This window comes from Triturus cristatus, chromosome 8, assembly GCF_964204655.1.
Source record: "Triturus cristatus chromosome 8, aTriCri1.1, whole genome shotgun sequence".
Taxonomy (NCBI): domain Eukaryota; kingdom Metazoa; phylum Chordata; class Amphibia; order Caudata; family Salamandridae; genus Triturus; species Triturus cristatus.
This window is the reverse complement of record NC_140591.1, coordinates 873,336,788-873,353,896: the sequence shown is the minus strand read 5'-3', so window position 1 is coordinate 873,353,896 and position 17,109 is coordinate 873,336,788. Positions and strand designations below refer to the sequence as shown.

General features: G+C 47.7%; 2 protein-coding genes across 3 annotated transcripts in view; one reads left to right on the top strand and one right to left on the bottom strand.

Moving 5' to 3' along the window:
• The window catches only part of LOC146805201 (nucleolar complex protein 3 homolog), a 330,742-nt gene extending 327,038 nt beyond the window's left edge, over positions 1 to 3,704 (top strand). Inside the window, exon 5 of one of the 2 annotated variants that reach the window (XM_085622402.1) lies at positions 3,582 to 3,704. Coding sequence is in view for 1 of the 2 variants with exons in the window: in XM_085622403.1 (XP_085478529.1) it covers positions 3,582 to 3,637 (56 nt within the window). In the remaining variant the exon portion in view is untranslated. The remainder of the gene's footprint in view (positions 1 to 3,581) is intronic. The other variant, XM_085622403.1, reaches the window with a different exon arrangement.
• Positions 1 to 17,109, bottom strand: part of ABI3BP (ABI family member 3 binding protein) — a 1,978,933-nt gene that overhangs the window by 1,634,422 nt on the left and 327,402 nt on the right. The window lies entirely within an intron of this gene.

Below are 17,109 nucleotides of genomic sequence, written 5' to 3'. Positions count from 1 at the left end.
CACCTGACCTCTACGGCACCCTTTTGGGACAGCGAGTAGCAAGTGGAACAAATCCAAACGAAACCTGACCAGTAAAAACCGCTCATATTTGGACAATGACCCCAGGAGATAAGGCTCTGTTGATGGGTTTGTTTTTAGCATCAGGAATTTGCGAACACTAGGTTTTCGCACTTGTAGCTCGTCTCTTTCTAACTTCCTTAAACTGCCAAAAGCTTTATTAACAAACTCCACATCCTTTTGTACAATCAGATCCGGCTTTAAGAAAAGTTCAGGACGCCCCAACTCTTCAAGGCAACCTCTAATATATTTCAGCCATGGTATTCGGGACATGTGATCAAAGCTCATACAGTCAGTTATAATCTGCTGGCTGAGGACTAAATCCTTATTCAGCCAACACTTGAGCCAGAACAGTAGGGGCGCAAGGCCAAAGTGTCACATAAAAAAGGTACCCCCAATTCCTCATGAGACACCAGATTCGATAAACCACTTGGCACACCCAGCAAACACTTTAAAAATATATTCCTAACCACCTTTAATGCATCTGTGCCAATATGCCCCCAAATTTCACTGCCATAGCACGCTGTTGCTATACTTTTGGCCTGATAAACTTTCAACATGGCCGTAATTGGGCACTTACCCGTCGTTGCGGCAAAGTTGAAAATAGCAGTTTTTACCCTCATGAGCTCACCCTTTTTCTTCTAAATAAGAAGCCCCCATTTCAGGCGATCATCCACTAAAACTCCCAAATATGAGAAGACGGGCGTCAGAGGGACCTTCTCAGGAACTACTATGAAGACAAACTTTTTCTTGGTCCGTATCCCTACCTGCATTATATATGATTTGGCATTGTTTATTGCTAGGTCTCATGCCCCAATGAAATTTAAAAAGGTGTCAAGCAGGGATTGGAGTCCCCTAGCAGTGCTAGCTATAAGGACAGCATCATCTGCGTATAGTAGGACAGGGAGACTCCACCGTCCTACATACGGGAAGTCTGCCCCTGTGTTAACCAGGGCTCTATCCAGATCGTTTATATAGAGGTTGAACAAAAAAGGGGCCAAGATGCAGCCTTGTCGTACACCCCTCCCAATTTTAAAATCCCTAGAGACACGAAGATCCTGAGCATATCTAACTCTAACGTTTACCTTAGCGGCCCTGTGCAGATCCTCTAGGAAGTTAACAATGCTATCCTCCACCCCTATGGCCCTCATGGACTGCCACAGCTTGACCCGGTTGACTCAGTCAAACGCGGATGAAAGGCCCATGAAGGCCAGGTAGATTGTGCCTGGGCGGGCAATCGTGTACTTACCGAGGATCGTATAAAGATTAAGGCATTGGGCCACAGTTGACTGCCCAGGGCGAAATCCGTATTGATATCAGATATTATATTGTGCTCCTCTGCCCAGGTAGATAATCTTTCTAATAACACCCCTCCTATAACCTTTACCACTGAGTCAAGAAGGTAGATCGGCCTACAGCAAAAAGTGCTATTGCGGTCCCCCTTCTTAAACACCAGCACAATAGCTGAAGTGGCCCAGGAGTCTGGACAACCATCCCTGGCTGCAGTATTAAACACGGCCACTAGAACCGGTGCCCAAAAAAGTGGATCTGATTTGAAGAGGTCTGGTGGGATGCCGTCCGGCGCTGGCGCCTTGTTACATGTCAGGCCGGCAATCCCAACCTCGACCTCATTCTGATAGAAAACCAAGGCGGCAATATCCGCCGCCCTAACTGGCTGTTGAGATTGGTACGTACGGCCCTTGAATATAGATTGAAAATGGGACACCCATTCTTCCTCTGTGATGTGGGAACCTAAGTCGCTACCTGTATCTTTCTCAAGTAGCGGTCTATTGACGATCCCCCAGAACCTTGAACTGTTAACTAACGTACTCTTCTCTAACAGCTCCCTCCAGGCCTCCTCCTTCAGCACACCCCTGCGTATAGCCAGAACCTGTTTATATTTGTTACTACAGGCACGTATCAGTGGTTGGTTTCTCGGGGTGACCTTCAAAACCTCCTTCAGCTTTCGCGCTGCCTGAGAACAGGATGAATCAAACCATCTAGGATTTGAGTTATCTACCCTATGTGCAGGTGCACTTAGGAGTCCCCCTACCCTACTGGTGACAACATTAAAGGCACTGAGGACATCCCTCGAAGAGGTACCTGACGCAACACAAAGTGCTAGTTCGACAGCACATGAGTCTCTTACCCTACTATGAAAGTCATCAGGGGAAACCTGTGTCCATTTAAGATGGCGCCAACCGTCCATAGGTCTTAGTGTGCCCGGTATCACCACCCTAGATTTGCTAAGAAAGAGTGGGCCACTCAATTGCAGACAAAGGGGATTATTGTCGATGTAGACACTTTCCTTAATAGTAAACCCACTAAAAAGGGACTGAAGGGTAGATGAAATTAGAATATAATCAATAAAAGATCCACCACCTCCCCCTTTAAAAGAAGGAACAAGAGCTTTGCTGTGTGGGGCAGAGAGGGACATTAATGACATTATATCGAATTCATTAAGTAAGTTGTTCAGGACTTGTTCAGGACTTCTCCCTGGGTCGAATGCTCAAAGTGGAACTCCCGCATTCGAGGGCAACCCAATTCAGCCATACCAGTATACCTCAGATCTCCACAAGGGTATATGTTAAAATCGCCCAGTGATATAGAGCCACAGGTCTGCCTTATATAAGAACCCAGCTGGGCGATGTTGCATTCCCCCAAATTATTTGACATCGCGTTATAAAAGTTTATCAGGCCCATACTAGTAGTCCCCTTCTTCAATACAACAACTTGAAGACCCAACTTTGAAGACGGAAGGGTCTGAATCCGGCAATCCACTGCCAGCGATATATAAATAACCAAACCACCCTTAGCTCTACCACATGCCGATGGCGATGCCGGGATGAAGAAGGCCTTGAATCCCTCCAAAGATAAATTATAATTCACCAACCATGTCTCCTGGAAACAGATCACTGAAAACTGCCTGATAAACTGCAGCCAAGTGGGATCCTGAAACTTATCTGCCAAGCCTGCAATATTCCATAACCAGATATTAGTATTGGGTACACTGGGGACCAACACACTTTGCTCAGTTGAAGGATGAACCTTCTGCTGGGGCTGCATCTCTATGGTGGGCTTTACAGAATCATGTAGTCATTCACACTCCTCCAGCCTAGATAGTGTAGAAAATCTATTAGATAACTCTAGAGGGGGGACAGGGTAGTGCCCAGCTGGTTGGTTTTGACTACGTGCAACTTGTGGGCACCATTGGTATTGTGCTGCAGAGGGCTTTTGAAGCCACCTTTCTCGGGGAACGTCCATATTGCTAGTCCCTGGAATATACATATATGTGTCTACTTTATAGAAGAAACCTAACTGTAGTGCCTGTACATCAGACCCATAAATTAAAGTGCCCGAGTTGAAGTCCCTGGACAGAATTGTTCCTGCTAGAAATGCTCTATTGAATTTCAACTGGTTTTGTTGTGATGTATAACCAGTTTTCTTTTGGAATGATTGTAATAATTCTGTATTTTGAATTACCCTCACTCTGATTCCTTCTTTTTTCACTTTATCTCACGCAGGAGCACAACATTTTTGCACGTCCCTCCCTTTGGAGCAACCTCCTAACTATTACTGAGTATGGTAGTGTATCGACCAGTTTGGAAATGTATATGTGCATAAAAACAGAAATGTTCTGAGAAAGTTTATAGGTGCCAACGTGTTTTTTCTGCCTGGTGCACATTTAAGGATTTTGTCTATATTTGATATTTTTTGCTGACTATATGCATGCATAAATTTGGACTTAAATCGCTAATTCTCCTAGACTCTGTTGCCTTATAAATAGCTCCAGGACCAACTTTTTTCTGTACTACTTGATACCCAGGTCTGCGGACATCAATTGGGTTACCCCATTATGTTATAATGGACATCGTCAGCATAAGCAGAGATTGTAAACATGCCCCCATTCCTTATCATTTGTTCTAACAAAGAACTACTAATTATCCGTCTAATATAAGGTTCCTGATAGATAGTAAATATAAGTGAAATTGGGCACCCATGTTGAGTTCCCTTCCTAACATGTATACATTGCAAAATCATAAACATTGTTCCTATTCCCGGCATAATATTTTAAATTTCAAGATCATAACACTCATTGTTATTCTAGCCGTAGGTACAGTATATAAATACGTGTATGCACTCCATACATTTTCTAGGAAAAAACATTTGCTCCATGATGGCTCATAAACATTTCCAGGCCAATCAATCAAATGCTTTCTCTGAATCTAATAAAAACAGACAAGCAGGTTGCAAAGGATTGTTGGCCACAATTGCCATGTTAATGACTTCTGTGGAATCTCATCCATGGATAAGCCCATGTTGCTCATGGCCAACAATTTTAGTTATGACTAGATATTGGTCTGTATGAACACATTCATTAGTTGGCTTGTTTTTCTTTAAAAATGCTTATATGTTCACTACATTCCTTGATGGGGTTTTCCCATCTATATCATCAAAGCCTGCTGAAATATGGACAATTATGGGAGCTAGAATCTCAGAAAATGTTTTATAAAACTCAATGGGAAAGTCATCTTCAGCTTTCCAGTATGATAGTTACTTCATTGCATAACAATCCTCTCATCAGACACTACATTGTCAAATTCATTCCATTTGTCACTAGAGAATTCCAGCAATAGGATCACTTGGACATATTCATCTAAAGTATTCTGTATATTGTAGCCATCTTTTGCATATAATTTCCTGTTAAATAGCCTAAATTGAGAAATCATCTGCAATGGGCACAGAGGGAAGAGAAAGATTTTTGGGGTCAAATCAAAGGTTTCTTTATTATATCGGTTTCACTCTACTAAACAAAAGAGGTTATACAGCTTCCGTCTTCTTGTCAGAGGAAGTGTTCGGGGTCTTCTCTTCTCTGTTTTGTTCAATGGTTAAGGGGCGTCAGGAGTTAGCTTGGCATAAAAAAAAAGAACATACGTTTTCGGGAACCGAGGCGTTTTATTCACCTGACTCACGGGAAGAAGGGGAGTGAGGGAAGGACACCAGTATACCACCACCACGTGTTTTCTTTAGTTCACACTGTTGCAACCGGTACTAGAAAATAAAGAAAACCAGCTTGGGCGAGGACCAGTCACCCTTCCCCTCCCCTTTCACCAGAGCCTCTGCCCGCCGGTCTACCCTTCCCGAACCAGTCCCGGATATGACCACGTACCTCGGGTAGCCACGCTCCTCCAGGAGCGCGGTGGGTCAGCTGGTGATGCCAGAGAGGGTCCGGTTCCCTTCTCTGCACGTCTGGATCCCGGCGTCCCGTGGTCTCGAACGGCGTCTTCTCTTCACTCCCTACGGTTGGCGTGATAGGTCGCTTCGGGTGTCCGCTGCTCCTCCACTCCGGATGCCCTTCGTAAGGACTCCCTCCTGCTTCAACCTCACGACGGACGTCTTCCTTCCACCGTGGGCCCATTAAAAAGCTGGTCTCCTCCGTTACGGCGATGTCTATTGGAGCATGTGACCCTGTCACATGAGTGGAGGTGTGTTTCAGGAAGTGTGGGGAATTAAAGGGCTCAACACCATCTCCTGTCGCGAAAACAGGGGAAATGTAAGGAGGTAAGGGATCGCTATCTCCTTCTTCTGTGTCCCAGGGTGATCCATCGTGACATCATCTTATCTGGATCTTTTATTGAATTGCCTTGTTCATCTTTTATTTCTGCTACTCAATTCTATTGTTATTCACCCTAGTCTGATATTGTCAAGAATTCCTGTCATGCGAGGGGAGGAAAACGGTAACCAGCGAAAACGGACTACATCTCCCAGGATGCTTAGCGGTTGAGAGGTTATGTAAACAGGAGAGCTGTTACATAACTCAAGGAAAACACGCCCTTATGTAAACAGGAGAGCTGTTACATAACTCAAGGAAAACACGCCCTTATGTAAACAGGAGACCTGTTACATAACTCAAGGAAAACATGCCCTATAAAGGGAGGAACCGGGAGGTACAACGCTGTCGGATATTGTGTTTACACCGACGTACCTGCTTAGTGAAGAGCAGTGTTCCGGAGTGGTGCTCCAGTAAGGCAAGAACGGAGGTAGGTCGAGTCGTTACTCCCTGGGCCGTGTCTTGCCCCATCGTCACCTGTGACGGACCCGGAAGCTCTACCGGATAACCATTGAGCTTCGCTTTTTGACTCGGCTGAGTCAAAGCGCAGTGGCGCTTTTGCTGGTTGGAGTCGTAACTCCCAGCCCGACCAGAGATACAGGGACTGCCAGCTGTAACGCACACCAGGAGGTGTTTGCCGCGTTACAGACTCGGAAGTCCACGGGATCGATCGAGCGGCTGCTCTCGGTTCAGTCTTCGTTGCTTGTGATTGGGGTATCGGTGACGCATCACCAGGAGGTGACTCCGCGTCCCGGTGCAGTCTGAGGAAGAGGTTGAGCGGCTGCTCCCTTCAGGTAGAGACCCCGGCTGGGTGTTTCCCTGACTCCTCGATTCTCCCCAACACTCTTCGTGCCCCTCACCGCCTACCGATTGGCATTGTCGGCCATTTCATTTCTGCCCTCTGTTGGCATACGCCGGGATCGGCGTATATGCAGAGGACGGTTAGGACCATCCGTGCTGTGGGCTGGTAACGTACTTAGCCTGGAGGATTCCAGTGACTATAACCTTTGTTTATTCCTTGTATTATTTTTGCCTTCATTAAAATAACTAAACCTTCACAAGTGGTTGCGTTCTCATTATCGTGTCTGTTAAACGATCCTGAGACGTTCAGGGCGTTACAGATATACAAGGAGTCATCCTATTGATTCCTTGTACTCAAGTACCTTGCCCTTAATTACTAAATTGAGCATCAGATATTTCCCTAATTCTCTACTCAGTCACACACCACTATAGCACTCTACAAGAATTTCAGAATGAAAGAGATCATAAAAATGAAGGTGTTTATTATGGAAAGATTTACATGTGTTCAGCGATTGAAGCAGCTCCTTGACTGCTCAATATGGTATAAAAATATGTATAAAATAATTCAAACTGATGAAGCTTAAAAGATTATACACTGTTTTCGATTTGCATCATTATGGCATGAATATGTCATCTATAATTATGTTTATTTAGTCAAACGTGATGTAAGTTTCTGCATTCGAGTTCTTGGCATTTTAAGCTTGAATCAATGAGTCTGATAAGAGCATAGAAAGAAAGGGGTGGTAACATGTACACCAAAGGATAGACATGGTGTATTCTGGAAAAGGCACCAATTCGAGGTGCATGGTCAGGTGCGTGGGATTTGGAAATTGGAGGCCCACAGATGAAAGATCTAGCAGCCAGGTACTGGGAAAATGACAGATGGAAGATCTAGCAGCCAGTTACCGGGAAAACGGAAAGACATGCAAGAGAAGGGGGGGTAATGGTAGGGTATCGGGGCACAGAGTATGGGGGCAATCCCTACTAAAAGGATCAGAAAACGTAATGCTGGAATAAAACAAGAAAACTCTAGTATCCTTGAACTATCCAAGGAAATAGTTACAGTTACCAATGAATTAACTAACTCAATGTCATCTGACGATTGGACCAAGGTTTTAGAAGACATCAATGAACAACTAACTAAACATTCGCAAGAGGTCAATGAAAGAAAGATCCGAAAATTTCGACGTGACACTGTCGACTATAAACTAGGCGAAGTATATAGTTGGGCTGAAATATACGCTCGCAGAAGACAAAACAAACCATATACTCAAGAAACAGATACATCATCATCTGGTAGTGACATGCCCAGCAAACCAAGATCCCAAAGATACGAAACAACCCATGGACCAAGACAGTCACCAGCAGCAAGACATCATACAATCCACCAAGAACCTTCAACATCAACCGCAAGTGAACCCAAACCAACATCAGCAGAGCCTTTTTTAGAAACTGGACAGACAGAAAGAGACGACCCCGGAGGGGAAAAAGACAAAGGAACACCAGTTACCAGGAGCACCACAGCCACATCAAAGAAAGACAAAGGCAAGAAACAGACACAGCAAACCTAGTTATCAATATATCGGATCAAATTCTTAATCACAATGAGCTCAAATTACTTCAAAAAGGTACTTCTTATGTCCCGATATCACGAACAAACCTGCTGGAATTAGAAAAAAGTTTTTTCAAATTTATGAGGAAACTGAGATTAGGACGTTTTTTCGACAACGTGTTGCCAAACCAAAGACCAGAAAAACATGATCAACTAATGGGTCTACAAACCCATAGTACATACATGGCACCGATCAGCCATAAAACATTAGACACCTTCGAAAACTTAGTAAAATCGGAACTGATGAAAATCAATTATGGCAAAACAAGAAAAGGCAACTTGACACAAAAAGAATTTGGAATCCTCAGAAAGTTGGCTAACAATCCCAACTTAACATGTACAAAAGCCGATAAAGGGGGAGCAATTGTGGTTCTCAACACCTCTCACTATGAAAACGAAGTAGCCAAACATGTCATGGATCAAACCACGTATATCAAATTAGACAATAATCCCACATACTCATTTCTGAACCTGCTCAAAACAATCGCTGTAAAAGCATGTAACAATTGGACCATAAACGACAAAACAGCAAGATTCCTTATACAAAACAACCCCAAAAGCCCTACATTATATATGGTACCAAAAATTCACAAAGACCTCTACAACCCTCCATTTAGACCAATTGTATCTACACGCAGAAGCCTCCATGAACCTATCGGCCAATTTCTTGATAAATACCTTCAACCAACCGTTGTCAACATGAAAACATACATCAAAGACACTACAGATTTCTTATAAAAAATCAACGAAGTATTAGTCATGATGAACCCATTTTACTATGTACTGTAGACGTCAAGACACTATATACCTCGATTCCACACAACCTCGGCATTGAAGCTATTGAATACACCCTAACACATTCTGATATCAACCGTGACATGCAATTTTTCCTTATGAAACTACTTCAGTTCACCTTATTCCGGAGTTATTTCAAATGGAAAACTGAATGGTATCTCCAAATGACTGGCACTTCTATGGGCAAGTGTGCTGCGCCAGCGTATGCCAATTTGTTCATGGAGAGATTTGAGGAAGAACACATAATTTCCAAAGCTCCATGGAATATGTACAGCAAAATGTTTATACGCGATATAGATGACATTTTCATTCTATGGAACGGACCGAAAGACACCCTTATACAAGCCTTAAGTCATCTTAACAACATCAATGAGCGCATACAATTTTCATATGAAATACAGGATAAAAGCATCTAATATTTGGATGTAACCATTACTAAGGTTGACAACACATTGCAAACATATCTGCATCGAAAACCCACTGATCGTAACAATATCTTACACTACAGCAGCTATCATCAGGAACCACTCAAAAATCATTTGCCTTACTCACAAATATTAAGAGTAAAACGAATTGTTTCACAACCACAATTAGCAAACCAAAGGATACAAGAAATGATTCTTCGTTTCAAACAATAGAATTCTAGATCAAGCAACTCAACGCAGTCAACAAAAAACACGCAATGATCTTTTAATAAAGTCCACACCCAAGGCCAACAAATGAAACGTTTTGGTATCCAAATATTCTACAGTCAGCAACACCTTCAAAAACATCATCAAAAGACATTGGCCTATCTTAACACAAGAACAAGATTTCAACAACTTGTTTAACGAACTTCCAATTTTCGCATACACGAGAAGCAAAAACTTGGGCGAGCTCTTGAAAAACAAAGATGGAAGGACCCACAAAACATTCAAAGGAACACTGCCATGCCATAACTGCAACAACTGTCACAACATCATCCAAGGACCGATCATCACACATCCACGGAAAGGACACAAAATCAAATTACAGGTTACAGCTACTTGTGTGTGACACAGCCAACGTGATATATCTATTAAAATGCCCGTGTGGCTAAGTTTACATTGGAAAAACAGAACGAAAAATTAAAACTAGAATTAATGAACACAAATCCAACATCCGCACGTGCAACACTAAGTCTAACATCGCTATTCATTTTCATGAAAATCACCATAACATCAGTCAACTGAAATTTCTGATTTTGGAAATCGTGACAAGAAAAGAAGGCAGAGACAATAACAAACACCTTCTACAACGTGAAAACCATTGGATAAAAAGGATGGACTCCTTGAAACCACATGGTCTTAATGACCGCATGGATTATCAATGCTACTTTTAGCAGTAGCTACAACATCTGCACGCGTTGTTATTTGTGATCCATAGAAACTCTCAGACTGCCTTGTTCACCTATACTGGTACCTACAGAAATCGCACTAACCAGGTTCCCTTTACCAAAATGTTTTGATGACCTTTTGGTTTATTTTTTATATTTTTTATTTTTTATTTTTTATTTTTTGACTGTTCATTATGACCATTTAGACCACGCTTCAACCTCTTTGAATTCATAAGCTACCACATGTTTATTCTTACCGATTTTTCGTGTCACCAAATATGACTGTTATCCTATTGTATTTATTAATGCTTTTTTATTATTTTTTTATAATAGCACGTTTACCCATTTCACAATCAGCCAACGTTTGTTTGCTCTTTTAAACTCATAGCTTGAAGACGCATTAACCTACCCTACCCATGCCGAAATCCAACATGGCCACCAAACGATCCATTATCACGTATCGGGTAGCGTTTCACTCCCCATTTACGTAAGCTAACAAACACAAGAGTCCGTTATTTAACGCACATGTTACTAATGCTGCAAACTACACCGATATACTGAGAAGCCGATATTTGCAAGCACGCATCGTGCATGAAGCATAAGTAAGTGATCTATTCACCACTCTTGTTTAGCCATTACGTAATATTTAAAAACAAGTGAGCACTTTGGGATATTAAATAATATATATCTTTTCACAGACATTCAATCAATTGTCATTCATTCGAAAGAACGATTTATGTAAGTTACCGCTTTTTATAAACCACTTCGATTAACCACACTGGTTAACATAACGCTGTCACGAATCCGGCACGCTTAAATTAACAATGCTAGCACTATGTTCATCGTAGCAACATCCAAGCACCTTACGTTTACATGACCACGCGCACACCGCATGAAACACCGATGGCTCTGTACCGCTCACTCCCAATATTAGCATAATACTTACACAACTTCCTATGCACTAAGAGAACCTCATTAACCCTCCCAATATATACATGACTAACAACTCAACCCTCACTCTAATAATGTCACCAAACGACGTTTTTACCCCCGGGAAACACGTTCATAATCTTTTTTATAACTTTCCCGATTAACTTCTATAAAGATACCCATTGTTTCCTCATTATATGATTGCATTCTTGATTTTCCCTGACGAAGGGTTATCCTAACCCGAAATGCATTGGACAGGACAAACAAATGTCTGAAACATGCAAGATGTTTAAAACTTGAAATCTTGAAGTATAAACGAATTAAATTTCATGACCAAATGTTACATCTTTTCGACTAATCTTTTCAAGAACCTGTGATTCAAATATCTCCACGCGGAGACTATTTTAGCGCCCAGGGGGACACATCCACTAAGGATCGTGCTGCTTCCTTTACTTTATTGATGTCTACGACCGATACGTCGCCCCAGGAGCACTATTAAAAACTTAACAAAACATTGAACTTCTTTTTTTGCAACCCACAGTTGTAGCGCGCACTACTCATTGTTTATGAATAAAACAATTAAAATTTTCTGAAGCTATCCAACAATCTAAATAATTAACAAAATATCATCGGGTAAATGACCACACTGCTTAAAATAATTTCACTGAATTCAAAAGGCTTAAGTATTTTCTAACAGGGAGAGGAGGAGCCTAGCGCGCAACCAAGATGGCCGCGTAGATGCGAGACTCCCGAGGACCTCCGCGACCTCCTGAATTAATCCTTGCGATATCCTGTCCTTGTTGAGGGGACTGTGTTTGGGAACCCGAGCGGAGGCGCCACCCGTTTTTTGGGCCCGAATCGGACCCCGAACACCAGTGGGAGCGTCGATCGAAGGTTGCGGCCTTCTCCTCGCCGGCCCCCCGGATTGGAGTGGTGGGGCGATCCGGGGACAAAGTGAACAACAGCGGCGAGCGGGGCTGGGCGACTCGCGTACCCCGCACTTTCACTTTCGCTTTTGCGCCCTCCTTGCTTCAAGCGGGGTCGGGCTGCGGAGCGGGGTGCGGTGGTGTGGTCTTGTCCAAGTGCCCGGCTGACCCGCCGGCTGTGGGTCGCCCTGCGGATCGGTGGTCGCCCCCGCCCCCCCCGGAACCCGTGAATTGGTATAGCGGCCTGTTTGGAGATCTTGGCACGACGGTGGAAGGGCCAGCATGTCCACCAAACAAGATGGCGACCGGGCGAAGATGAAGACAACCCGCCGTGGCACGGCGCACCAGGCCAATAGTATGGATCGCTACACGCTCCAAAAGGGTTCTCCGGAGACATCGCGGTCACCCCCGGTGGGCCCGACGGAGGCATCTGCCCATCCAGTGGATCTGACCCTCCGGGACGTCATGGGCGCCATCGCAGAGATGAAGGCCTCAGTGGACCAGCGTTTCGATACCTTGGCGCAAAAAATTGACTCGGTCCTGGTGGATGTGGGCCTTGTGAGGGCAGACTTGTCAAAAACAAACGACCGAGTCGACTCCCTGGCCCACACCACAACGAGCCTCACGACGGACGTGGTGGCCCTCCAGAAGGAGGTGCGCCGGCTTGGCCAGGTGAGCGCCCTGATGGACCGGCGACTGGAGGATTCCGAGGGTCGGGCCCGGAGGAATAATGTCCGTATTATTGGTGTGCCGGAGGGCCGAGAGGCGGAGGCGGCGCATCTCTTCGTGGAAGAATTGATCCTGACCCATCTCCAGCCCCGGGGGCTGAGTAAGCTTTTTGCGGTGGAGCGTGCCCACCGGGTCCCCGGGGGCCGCCCTAAGACCGGTGCCCCGCCGCGGCCTCTTATTGCCCGGATTTTTAATTTTCGGGACAGAGATGCCATCCTCCAGACCTCCAGGCAACAGGGACCAGTCAGGCTGGACAACATGGATGTACACTTCTACCCAGACTTTACTCCGGCGGTCCAGAAGCAGCGACAGAGCTTTCTTGGTATTAAACGTCGCCTAAGGGACCTAAACCTCAAGTACTCAATGCTCTTTCCGGCTAAGCTGAGGGTGGAGGTGGATGGCCGTACGCACTTCTTCGACCGGCCCGAGGCGGCTGGGGACTGGTTGGACACTTTGCCTGGAGATCGGGGCGGGGGGGGCGCGGCTGGCGGGGAGGGCCCGCCGGATCAGAATTGAGGGGTGACTGTATAGGCCTTGCTCGGGATGTTATTCCTTTACCACACATTGCTTTCGTATGTTCCCCTCCCATGGAGGTCGGGTGGGGTCTGCTGGGGGCTTCCCTCCTCCTCTGGGGGACTAGTTAGTACTTAGCTATGGGGCGACAGGCACACTGCACTTTGGGGGGGCTGACTGGGCTCATGCAGGGGTTCAGGGAGGGGGGAGTTCTGTTGGGACCGGGGGGTGGGGGGGTGTGTTGTTTGTTAGCACCGCAGGGCAAACCCGCAACTGTTTTGTTGTTCTTAAGATGCTCGGTGGGGGACGACCGATTGTTTCGACGTATGATGGGGGGTAGGGATTTGACTGTATTGTCATGGAATGTTAACGGCCTGGGGGATAGGATTAAGCGTGGTGTGGTCCTGCAGTATTTAAAACGCATTTCACCGGATGTTGTCTTCCTGCAGGAGACGCACCTTATAGGTAACACCTTTCATGCAATGAATCGGCGGGGTTATCGTTTGGCGGCCCACTCTGGCTTCACTTCGGGCTCGCGGGGGGTGGGTATTATGGTCAAGAACTCGCTCCCGTTTGAGATTGACGAGGTGCGCCATGATGAGAGGGGACGCTACACTGTTCTGGTGGGACGCATGGAGGGTAGAGTGTTTATCTTTATATCAGTCTATGTCCCGCCTGGGTTACAAGCCACTACATTTGCGGATCTAGGGCGCCTCCTTCTGGACCTTCCGAGTGGCCTGTTGGTGGTTGGAGGGGACTTTAATGCGGTTGCCTCTGGGTCTATGGATCGCCATCCCCCTAGGGACCTCCCCCGGGCACAGGCGTGGCTGCCCGGCCTTTTAGACACGCTGGGCCTGGTAGATTGCTGGCGCTTGAAGCACCCTGTATTGCAACAGTACACTTTCCACTCGGGGGCCCATGGTAGCCTCTCGCGGCTTGATTACATCCTTGTCCCGGCGGCCCATGCAGGGAGGGTGGGGGAGGTGCGCCATTTGGCACGGGGTATCTCAGACCACTCCCCATTGTTGTTGCATTTCGATGTCTTCCCGAGGGGGGATGGCAGGGTGGCCCCGATTAATGCATGGTATTTGCGCGACCCCACCATTCGTGCCGACCTGATCAAATCCTTACAGCGCTATTTCGATGAGAATGTGGGGTCGGTCCCGTCTGCCATCTCCCTGTGGGAGGCTTTCAAGGTGGTTCTTAGAGGGGAGGCCCTCTCCTTTATTTCCAATGCCCGGCGGCGCGAGCGGGAGGAGGTGACCCGGGTTGAGGCCGAGATTGCAGAACTGGAGGGTGACCTGGGGAGCGGGGTAACAGACGCCAAGTTGCATGTTTTGCATTTAAAGCAGGCGGCCTATCGGGCCCTCGTCACGGAGGCGGCCAGGGGCCTCAGTAGAGAGCAGCAGGGGCGATTGTATGATGTGGGTGACAAGGCTGGCAAATTGATTGCGTGGTTGGATAAGAGGGAGAGAGCGAGCCGCGTGGTGCCTTTGATTGAGAGCGTGGATGGCGCGTGTGTCACCGAGCCGGAAGCCATTGTCTCCTGCTTCGCGGATTACTTCCGCGAAGTTTACTCCCCGGTTTCTCCCTGCTCGGAGGAAGATTCCCATGCCTTGCTTCGGGACATCGCACTGCCCTCCCTTACGGTGGAGGATAGGGACTCGCTGGACGCCCCTCCCACCTCGGACGAAATTGCCTCGGCTATTCGCTCGGTTGCATCCGGCAAGGCCATGGGCCCCAATGGTATTCCCATTGAGCTATACAAGCTACGCCCGGATGTGTTGGCGCCCCACCTGCGCGCGATGTTCCTTGCGGCCCACTCGCAGGGCTCCCTCCCGCTGGACCAGCGTCTGGCTACAATTGTGGTGATCCACAAGGAGGGGAAGCCCCGTGAACGAGTCACATCCTATAGGCCGATTTCGCTTTTGAACGCGGAGCCCAAAATCCTTGCCAAGGTGTTGGCCAACCGGTTGGTTGGAGTGGTGGGCGATTTGGTCCACCAAGACCAATCGGGCTTTATACCACACCGCAACACGGCGCTCAATCTGCGGCGCTTACACGGGGTGCTCGCGCGTGTCCCATTTTTGCGGGAGCCGGCCATCTTGGCGTCCTTGGACGCCACCATGGCGTTTGATACGCTTGAATGGCCATATATTTGGGCGATGCTGGCGAAGTTTGGGTTCGGCCCGGGTTTCGTCAGCTGGGTTAAATTGCTATATTCGGGCCCGTTGGCGCAGGTGGTGGTGAATGGGCGAGTATCGGCCCCATTCGCGCTGGGGCGGGGCACGCGACAGGGTTGTCCCCTGTCCCCTCTTCTGTTCGCCCTGGCCCTGGAGCCCCTGGCGGAGTGGCTGCGGTGGCACCCTTCTATCCGTGGCCTTCGCTGGACCCCCGAGCATGAGGACCGCGTGTCCCTCTATGCTGACGATATCCTTTTGTATCTCGCCTCCCCGCGCAAATCATTGATCGTCCTGGTTGATGTTTTGCGCTCCTTCGGTCGTAACTCAGGCCTGGTCATCAACTGGGCGAAATCCTGTGTCTATGTGCTTTCCGGGGAGGCTCCGGTCCTGCCACGGGACTGTCCGATCCAGATTGCCTCCCAGGGTTTCCGGTACCTGGGTATATATATTACTCTTGACCCGGAGGCCCGCTATGAGCGGAACTTGCTGCCCCCCCTCCAGCGTTTGAGGGAGGACGTGGTGCGCTGGCGGCGTCTGCCGCTCTCGCCGCTCGGCCGAGCGGCCTTATTTAAAATGATGTCCCTGCCGCGCTTCCTCTACGCCCTCCAGAATACCATGGACTTGGTCCCGGCACGTTACTTTCGTGAGGTGGAGGGCCTCCAGCGGCGCCTGTTCTGGGACGGGAGGCCGCGTATTGCTCTGGCTAAACTGACGCTCCCGTGGTACGATGGAGGGGTCGCCCTTCCGGACATTAAACGGTATTACTGGGCCTCCCAACTAGCTGCAATTAATCATGGCCTTTACGGGCCCGCCCTGAATCCGGCATTTGAGATGGACAAGATGCTCCTACCCGGTGGCGATTACAATCGCGCGCTCTACTCTGGCGCGCCCGACTCCCGTCTGACGGGACCGACGCGTGTCATGGTGCGTGTCTGGCACGCGGCTCATGCAGCTATGGGGTGGAAGGACCGTTTGACCCGGGCGTCTCCGCTGTATGCATCTGAGAGGTTGGGCTCCCTGTGGACGTCGAAGGGCTTCGAGAAGTGGGACACGATCGGAATCAGCACGGTGGGAGATCTCTGGACGAGGGGGGGATTCAAAACTTTTGAGACGCTGCAGGCGGAGTTTCAGCTGCAGGGCAGTGAGTACTTTCGGTACCTACAGGTCCGCCATGCGCTGGGCTCCGTCTTCCCGGATGTTGCATCCATTCCGGAGTCTTCCCCCCTGGAGGACAGAGTGCTAGATGGCCATGTCCCGGACAGCACGATCTCCCTCATATACAAAAAATTGATTAACGATAGATCGTGCCTGCTGACTAGTCTCCGCGAGGCTTGGGTTGCCGACGGGCTGGAGCTGGACGACGAGGATTGGATTTCCGCGGTGGCCTCTCCGAAAGAGGTGGCCATCCCGGCTCGCCTTCGTTTCGTCCAGCTCAAGATCCTTCACCGGGTCTACGTGACGGGGCCAAGGCTTTTACGTATGGGTTTTGCCGGTGACGGAATGTGTAAGCGTGGCTGTGGCGCGTTGGCGACTTTCATGCATATACTGTGGGAGTGCCCGAAGGTGGAGCGATTCTGGCGTGGTGTGCATGGGGTTCT